The sequence below is a fragment of the Macrobrachium nipponense genome, chromosome 5 (assembly GCF_015104395.2).
Source record: "Macrobrachium nipponense isolate FS-2020 chromosome 5, ASM1510439v2, whole genome shotgun sequence".
Classification (NCBI taxonomy): Eukaryota; Metazoa; Arthropoda; class Malacostraca; order Decapoda; family Palaemonidae; genus Macrobrachium; species Macrobrachium nipponense.
This window is the reverse complement of record NC_061107.1, coordinates 115,680,224-115,690,223: the sequence shown is the minus strand read 5'-3', so window position 1 is coordinate 115,690,223 and position 10,000 is coordinate 115,680,224. Positions and strand designations below refer to the sequence as shown.

At 45.3% G+C, this 10,000-nt stretch overlaps 1 protein-coding gene across 1 annotated transcript; it reads left to right on the top strand.

Annotated features, from left to right (window-relative positions):
- The first annotated feature begins 1,945 nt into the window (after window positions 1-1,945).
- On the top strand, window positions 1,946-3,210 carry LOC135215901 (basic proline-rich protein-like). Its single transcript, XM_064250857.1, has 2 exons — window positions 1,946-2,038; window positions 2,179-3,210. Exons 1-2 carry the CDS (start codon window positions 1,946-1,948, stop codon window positions 3,208-3,210), a joined length of 1,125 nt encoding a protein of 374 aa, XP_064106927.1.
- The last annotated feature ends 6,790 nt before the right edge of the window (window positions 3,211-10,000 follow it).

Here is a 10,000-nt window from a genome sequence, read left to right as displayed (position 1 = left end):
TACAAAGTGCCACTTCGCGTTGCAAAACCTAAAGGCCTTACAGTACTGGAGGAGACTTAATAATGCCATGTGTGAAAGATATATGTGCTGAAATGTTTGGTGAGTTATCTCTCACTAAGATTTGAAACATATCCCTATCAAATAATATGGTAACGAGGAGGATTGGTGAATGAGCAGATGTGGAGGATCAGTTGTTGCAGCAACTACAGTCATCACAATACTTCGCTCTACAAATTGACGAATCTATTGACGTTGCAAATAACGCAATTTTAATTGTTTAAGTAAGATATAAATACAGTGATGACTTTTAAAGAAGAATTGCTATTTACCCATGAACTGTCATCACACTACAGGTGCTGAGTCTTAAATACACTCAAGAATAGTTTAAATTATGAATTATAGTACTTTGACAAAAACATGAAATTATATCAAATTTGATTTGAATGGTAAAATATGAAGCAAAATTTGGATAAGTGTATTTTTTATTGCTTGTATTTGTATGCCTATTTCTCATTTCTTTTGTTAAATATGAAATATCGCCCGCTCGTCCCGGGACCCGTGGCGGGCCCAGCATACCCGTCCCTGGACACGTGGCAGATATCGCCCGCCTGTACTGGGACCCGTGGCGGACCCAGATGCCCGTCCCAGGACACGTAAAGAACATGGCCCATTTGTCCCGGGATCCGTAGCGGGCCTAGCCTGCCCATCCCAAGAAACATGGCAGACATTGTCTGCCCGTCTTGGAACCCGTGGTGGGCCCGTCCCGTCCGTCCTGGGACCCTTGGTGGACCCGCCCCGCTCGTCCCACCCATACAGGGACCCGTGGCGGGCCCATCCCGCCCGTCCCAGGACGTGTGACAGACATTGTTCGCCTGTCCCGGGACCCGTGGCGGGCCCTGCCTACCTGGCCCGGCTGTCACGGGACACATAGAGGACATCGCCCGCCCGTCCCAGGACATTGCCTGCCCGTTCAGGGACCTGTGGCGGGCCTGCTCCGCCAGTCCTGGGACACATAGCGGACATCGCCCACCATTCCCAGGACCCGTGGTGAGCAAGCCAACCCATCCCAAGACCCATGGCGGACTACGCCTACCCATCCCTGAACCCATGGCAGACAACACCCGCCCATCCCATGTCATCGCCCACCCGTCCTGGCACCCGCAGCAGTAGAGGCCCGCCTGTCCTGGGACCGGACCCGTGGCGGACATTGCCAGCCCGCCCAGGCACCTGCGGCAGACCCAGTCCGACAGTACTGGGACCCGTGGCGCACGTTGCCCGCCCTTCCCAACCCCTGCGGTGGGCGCAACAGCAATGGACCAGCCCATCAATCATGGGACACGTAGTGGACGTCGCCCCATCCATTGTGGTACATGTGGCGGGACTGATCTGCAAGTCCCAGGACCCGTGGCGTACGTCACCCAACCGGCCCGCCAGTACCGGGACATGTGTCGGACATTGCCCACCCATGACACGTGCTGAACATCACCTCCTGGTCCCAGGACCTGCGGCCGGCCCGGCCTGCCTGTCCCAGTCCTGGGACCTGCAGCAGGCCCAGCGCAACATTCCCGGTCCTGGGATCCACTACAGGCCCAGCCTGCCCGTCCTAGTCCCAGGACCCGTTCCAGTCCCAGAACCCGCGGTAGGCCCAGCCCTCCTGTCCCAGTCCCGGGACCCGCGGTGGGCCCAGCCAGCCTGTCCCGGTCCTGGGTCCAGCGGCATGCCCGGCCCGCCAGTCCCGGAACAGGTGGCAGACATCACCTGCCTACCCATCCCAGGGAACATGGAGGACATCACCCGCCCACTCGGGACCTGCGACGAGCCCGGCTAGCCCGTCCCGCAACAGGTGGCAGACATGGCTTGCCTGCCCCAGTCCCGGGAAGCGAGGCGGGCCCAGCCCGCCCGTCCCAGGGCATGCGGCAGAAATTGCCTGCCCATCCCGTGACACATGGCGGACACCGTCTGCCTCGTCCCGGGGCACGTGGCGGACATTGCCCATCCACCCCGTCACCCGCAGTGGACAACGCCCAGTCGTCCTGGGGCAGGTGGCGGACATCACCCGTCCGCCCTGGGATCAGCGGCGGGCCCGTCCTGCCCCTGATCAGCGGCTGGCCCGGCCCGCCCGTCCCGGTCCCAGGATCTGCCGCGGACCCGGCCCGCCCTTCCCGGAATACATGGTAGACATCGCCCACCCACCCCAGTCCCGGGAACCGCAGCGGGTCCTGCCCGCCCCTCCCAGAACACGTGGAGGACATCATTCGCCCGCCCCGGTCCCGTGAACTGCCCACACTGCCTGCCCATCCCGGGACACGTGGCGGACACCGCCCACCCTGTCCCGGGGTACATGGCAGATATCGCCCACCCACCCCGTCACCCGCGGTGGACACCGCCCACTCGTCCCGAGGCACATGGCGGACATCGCCCACCTGCCCCTGTCCCGGGAACCACAGCGGGCCCGGCCCGCCCCACCCAGAAAACGTGGTGGACATCAACCACCCGCCCCGGTCCCGTGAACCACGGCGGGCCCGGCCTGCCCATCCAGGAACACGTTGCAGTCATGGCCCGCCCGCCCCGGTCCACGGAACAGCGGCGGGCCCAGCCCACCCACCCCGGGACCAGAGGCGGACACCGCCCGCCCGTCCCGGAACACGTGGCGGGCATCGCCCACCTGCCCAATTCCCTGGAACCACAACGGGCCCAGCTCGCCCGCCCTGGTCCTGGAACCAGCGGCGGGCCCAGCCCGCCAGTCCTGGAACAGGTGGCGGACATCACCCGCCCACCCATCCCATGGCACATGGCGGACATTGCCCGCCCTCTCGGGACCCTCGGCGAGCCCAGCTAGCCCGTCCCGGAACACGTGGCGGACATGACTTGCCCACCCCAGTCCCGGAAAGCGAGGCGTGCCAAGACTGCCTGTACCAGGGCACACGGCGGAAATTGCCTGCCCATCCTGGGACACGTGGCGGACACTGCCCGCCTCGTCCTGGGGCACATGGCGGACATCGCCCACCCACCCCGTCACCCGCGGTGGACACCGCCCACTCGTCCCGGGGCATGTGGCTGACATCACCCACCCGCCCCGGAATCAGCGGCAGGCCCGGCCCGCCCATCCCGGGATCACCGGCAGGGCCCGGCCCGCCCGTCCCAGGATCAGCGGCGGGCCCGGCCCACCCGTCCCGGAACAAAGCGGTCATCGCCCGCCCCGGGACCTGAGGCGGACACCGCCCCCCCGTCCCAAAACATGTGGCGGACATCGCCTACCTGCCCCGGTCCCGGGAACCATGGCGGGCTTGTCCCGCCCATCCCGGAACACGTGGTGGACATCGGCTGCCCGCCCCGGCCCGGGAACCGTGGCGGGCCTGGCCTGCCCATCCCGGGATACGTGTCGGACACTGCCCACACGCCCCGGGACCCACGGCAGGCCCAGCCCACCTGTCCCAGGACATATGGCAGACATTGCCCGCCCACCCCGAGACAGGCAGCGGGCCTGGCCTGCCCATCCCGGGACACATGGCAGATATCGCCCGCCCATTCCGGGACATGCGGCTTCTCTCAATCCTCTACTTCTTGTCCTGGCCCTCTACTTCTTGTCCTGGGCTTCTATGGATCCTACTGAATCCTCTGCTTCTTCTCCTAGCACCTCCACCAATCCTACTGTTTCCTCTAGATTCTCATGGGGCTTCTCCTAATCCTCTTTCTTCTCCTGACACCTACATGAATCCCCTCATTTTCTTCACTGTTTCTATATTCCTCCCCTTTTCTTTCCCTTCCAGGAATTAATAAAACTGTAAGAAACCATTTTAACATATTTTTTTTCGTTCTACTTCAATTTCCTTCAAGGATTTAACAAAATAATCTTGTTACAAAATAAACATCAAAGTTTCCATACAATAAACATCCTTCTCAAAATTTTCACATATCATCCGTCTGAGTGAGGCCAGTGCAGTCTTCATCGCGCCATTCCTTGAAGATCGACAGCAGCTTCTGCGGTTTCCAGTTGTCCTCCTCCATGCGTCTTTATTTCCTCGAGATTCTTCAGCTCGGAGACCATTTTTTCCTTTGCTCCTCGCAGCCATCCAACCTCATCTTCCAGCTGGTCGTTCCGTTCGCTCTGGACACCGGACTTCCTCTCCAGCGACTCCAGGCGACGATTTTCTTCCTCTTGAAGGCATGCCGACTCGTTCCTCTTGAGTTTCGCCGCCTCAACTTCACACTGGAGTCCCCATTTTTCCTTCTAGAGGTCTTCCACGTCCTTCTGCAGGCGCTGGAACCTCAGCTCCAGGTCTTTCCTGTCCGATTCCCACTTTTAGGTCGCATCTTTTTGTTTCTGGGTGAGCCTCGTCATCCGCGCCGCTTCTGCCCTCATTAGCTACAGGTCTATCTCCTTCTGTCGTAGAAGTTTCTCGAGCCCCTCAAGCAGGCAGTCTACGTCTGGCGACTGCCCAGACAGTTCCCTAATCCTCTCACATATTTTATTTCTCACCTAATCATATCGGGTGAATTATTCCTCGAAATGAGTATGTTAGATGTCTCTCATAAGCAACCAATAACTGTACAAACTGCGTCTATAAATAAGTTTGAGAAGGATCACTTGAAACTAAATAAATTGTTTCGAGGCAAAAGCGTGCAAAGGATACGTCGAGATATCAAGATGTTTGAAAAATAAGGTGTTAAAACTATGTTATCTAATTATGAAAGATTTCCGTGGCCATACTGGCCTCTAATATTTGTCATGTCTGGGGTATTTAAACACCTTACAAAAACCAAAGTATATTGGTAGTGTATTGATAGTTTCTTGCAATACAAAGGAATACATGAATATGTCACCATGACTCCCATTTCTACAGTACTATTTTTTTTACCACCATGGCATGCATTTGATTTGGATTTTTTTAAATCAATTCATTTTTTATAATGTGAAACATTTAATATATATTATAATTACATGGCAATCTCGCATAGAAATTTGAATTGCTAAAAAATAAATAAGTTGAGGATAGGTCCATTTGTTATGCCTTTGGTTGTTTTTCATGATTATTTGGACTAATAAAATGCTAGTGTATGCCTGGATGTATGTACTGGTCCGCAGAATTTTTAGTACTCTCTTGACTGGTCCGTGAAATTGAAAAGGTTTGGAACCGCTGCTTTAGACCACACGAACACCGAATTGTCAAGATACGAGGTAAGATTGGTAAATCAAATAATGCAAGCAATTGCTACATGACAGTTGAAATCACTAATTCTGTTTGAGGCAGGAAGTATAGCATACACTCTTCTTAACGCATTTCTTTAAAGGAAATCACCTTGATGACTCTCCAGTTCTAGTAGCCATCTTTCGGCATATATGAACTAGCAAATGCAAATACGATTTCGCATCCCCACGAGCCTTATCCGGGCCGTTTTATTATCTTGGCGATGCTGCAAAACCAAGAGTAAAACTTCTTCTTGCATGATATTGAGCAGGATTCGATAACTTATCTTTTATTCATGTGAAAGCAAAGAAGGAGGAAACAGAAAAGGGCGGAGAAGAAAGAATGAGAAGTCGTGGGGAGGGAGGGAAAGGTGCTGAGCAATTTCTTCTCTTGCATAAAAAAAATATTTCCAGTAATTATTAATTTAAATTGCAAGGTAGACTTAAAAACTCCAGTCCTTTTGAAGAAAGCGTTTATAGAGTATTCAGTTGTGATTGACACGCAAAGCAAAATTTGTTAGTATTTGCTGCAACAGCTTACAAAAAAATGTAGAAATAGCACAATAAACTAAATATTCAATTTAAAGTTCCTTCACATATGATCGGCAGCACTCTACCCCTCCCTGATAGAAAGCATATTTCAGTGAGGGATTTTAAATTTAAAATAGTAATCAAAGTCATAAATTCTCGGATCCTGAATATTATTCGATCATGCATTCACGAGGAGAATGAAATCAGCGCTGAACTGCTGTGATACATAAAGATATAAAATTGTATTCCAATCCATATGTATCGAATTTAGTTACCTTATTTTAACGTGGATAAATTACTTTGCAAGCTAAATTCGATTAAATCTACTGATAGCAGTAGGGCATATTGGTGGTTACAACGCCCTGTTTAACTTGCTCAACTTTACATATTTTAGGATATGCTTTTAATGAAATGCTTATGAATCTAATGTAGGAGATAATGTTAAATATTTCATTTTTTCGGTGCTAAACCACTGCCATAACAGAACAGACAAAATATTGTTCGAGCCTCCTGCAGGCTGTTAATTGAATAGATAGCTGCATTTTGAAACCAAGACGGGATGGTTAATTTCAACTGTATTGCAAATGTGTGAGAATACGAAAAACATGTTTATGTATATAGAACCCAAAGTAGAATTCTGAACCTATAAATGTCTAGAATTTATATTAAATAGATGTTTATATGTTGGTATAAATGCATTTCAAAAGCTGTTTTGCTACTAATATAGAAAATTCCTCGATATTGCACAAAGACAGGACTGCAGGTAATGTAACGTTATTAAAATTGTTGCGCTTTACATCAAAATATGTTAGACCATTATAACGTTTTCGAAAATATAACCTTATTATTATTATTATTAGGTTGCGATATATAACTTCACTGATTTTAGCAGTGACAAATAAAGCAAACACAATTGACCTCTTTCACTCTTAGCTATTTCTGATACGTCATCACGCTGCTTTCAATGTAATCTTAGTTTTGATTTCAGGATGATGAAAGGTGAAAACGAATAACGAGACCAAGGATTATTATACAAATTGTTTCAGCTCACGCAGACACAGATCTCTCGAGTTCACATACATTTTCAAGTCAGCGGAATTAAACCCATTTTTATCACGGTTTCATGATGATGGAAAGTTCTAGTCACTGCCAGCAACTCAGCATATATGATGAAATATCACAAAGACCTCGTTATTTCTCCAAGCTTTTGACGACGTTTCCTCACCTATCTCTTTTTTTCAGATTTCAAGGCATTTACTCGAAAGAGCATTCGAGAATACTAGGAAACAGAGGAGTTAAGAGACCATTATGACCATTGGCAAGCACAGTTCTCAAAGCGGTTACTGCTCTGAGTTTCGTGTCATTTGCGAGTTCTTAGAAAATCGCCGAAAGGCAGTTTTTTGCTAAGACTGACAACAGTCCGTCGTTTTCCAGTTTTCTGAGAATTTCGTCTGGCACTGTATTGTTATTTGTGTCAAATATATGCAATTGAATGTTACATCTCATTTAACCTATGCTCAAATCCTTGTTACTACTTCACACTTAGTTTTTGTCAAAGAAAAATGTTTAATATAATACATTCTTGATAAGTCACCTACTAGAACTTACTGCTCATGATTCATTATTAATTTCATTCTTTCTCAAAGAATATTATTGTACTTTTAATGTCAAGAGTCTCAAACAGACTCAGTAAAAATACGTGAATAAGTGTGCAATTGATAAATGATAGTATACTAAAGGAAATGAGGTTTATAAACACACACACACACACACACATATATATATATATATATATATATATATATATATATATATTTTTTTTTGTGTGTGTGTGTGTGTGCGCGTGTATGTTTATGTATATATATATATATATATATATATATATATATATATATATATGTGTGTGTGTGTGTGCGTGTGTGTGTGCGTGTTTGTTAGTGTGTATGTATATACTAACCTTATTATTCTTATTTTGCCGATACCGCATAGTTCCAAACAAAGAAAATTAAGTAATTGTAGTTTTAATATTAATAACAATTGTACCCTTCGCTCTGTTTTACTCATTCTTCTTTTATTCACACGAAAAGTATGCCACTTTGCACATTATGTATATTTCGCAATTTTGTGTATAATTAAAAAATTATACACAAAATTACGAAAACCAGAATTGAACAACTCGTCCGGTATTCAACTACCCATCGTGTAATTTCAAGTGGGTCGTTAGCCATTTTACTTTGAGTGTGGTAGTTTGTTTACCTTTCATCTTATTTAAATTTTTATAAGTTTTGCGTTTGTTTCAGTTTTTTTCGTAATTTTGTGTTTAATTTTTTAGTTTGTATGTGCTGTTCGTTTTATTTTACTTTTTACTGAAGATTTTAGTAAGACAATTCATTTTACTGTAATTTTAGTGATTTCTCATCCTTGTCAATTTTTCTGCCTGATGATGATGAGGTTTTATGCCTCGAAAGCCCTTTAAATGAATGTTCTTCCTGGTCTTGGCAATATTATTTGTCGTTTACAATATATATATATATATATATATATATATATATATATATATATATATGTGTGTGTGTGTGTGTGTGTGTGTATGTATGTAATGTGTGTATGTATGCACACATAGATATATAATGTGTGTATAAACCTTTAGTATACTTTCATTAATAAAATGCAAGGACAATGAATAAATAAACAAACTTAAAAATCATAAAGGAATAGAACTTATAGAAAACAGACATTGAACGATAATAATAAAAAAATAGGAAATACCTAAATATACAAATACTTACCAGAGAAAAACATTTTACGAGTTCAGCTGGGGGGTCGAGCTCAACTGTGCTGGAACGGATTAATCCGTCGTTTTGACGAACCTCCAATTCACGTTTGATCTACTCTCCAGTGTATCAACGTTCTGCCATACCTTGAAAAGCCAGTAGCCCATATCTGCGACGCATTAATCGCATGAGCTGTTATACTATTAGGGTCGCAACTGCATCACGGAATTTGAGGACTCAATTAGAGCAGATTTGAACAAGCTGTGGAGGGGACAGTAATTGATACTTGGCGGTTCTGAATTATAACCTATTGCATCGTGTATTATAATGCCTAATAAGTCAAATCAGGCGTTTTCATTCTTATTAATGTGTATGTATGCTTCAGTGGAACAGGACTAATATTTTAGAGATTACTGAGATTGATAGATCCCCCATTTATACACATACACAGGCACACCCACATACACGCATATATATATATATATATATATATATATATATATATATATATATATATATATATATATTATTTATGGTATGTAAGTAATATACATTCACACATACATACACGTTGTAGTAAAGGCTGATTATCAACTTTAAATGAATTAAAACAGTAGTAGGACTTTCAGTCAGCTTTTGATTAACTGAATGAAAAAATTTTATATTTCCACACATATAACATGGCTGAATAGCGTACAATTAGTGTCTTCTGGGTCTGAAGTCTCTGAAATCCTAGACAGTGACCCACAAATACGTAACTTGTTACTTATCAATATTTTTTCTCCTTTTCTTACATCAAGCGATCATCTAACCAAAAACAGGAAGCAAATATGGGTCACTTTTACACAACAGTGGCTGAGATCCAACTTTGTAAAGAATATAATATATATATATATATATATATATATATATATATATATATATATATATATATATATATATATATATAGTTGCTTTCTTTTGTTTTTTTAAATTCAGAGTTTGACGGTTTTGACAAAACCGAAGACGGGAAGGGGAAGATGTGTTGTTACAAAAAATGTTAAGGGATTTATTATACACTACATATATTATATAGAAATGGGGGAGAATAAAATAGAGGCTTCTCCCGTGAACATCAAAATTTATGATCTCAGTCGTTGTTCTGACAAAGATCGCCCACTTGGCTATCAAGGAACAAATCGGTATCCTAATGTTTTTACTATGTTGACCGCATTCAGAATAAATCGCTACAGTGTGACTGGATACATTTTTATATTTTTGGCTGATAAAAACTATTCTGTAAATATTCATTTTTAAAATCGTCTTATTCTCCAATAGGATAACTACACTCAAGAGACGAAATGGAAAAGTCGTAGGGCGAACCAATCCATCGACGAGCGCAGGAGTCTTACAGGTTGATGACATACGTAAAGGCTTCTTAGGCGTCCATAACGTCTTAAGGAGTAAGGTAGGTGTCCTCGGTGGTCATTTTGTGTTTATGTGGGAGGACGAAAGCGAAAAGGAGAGA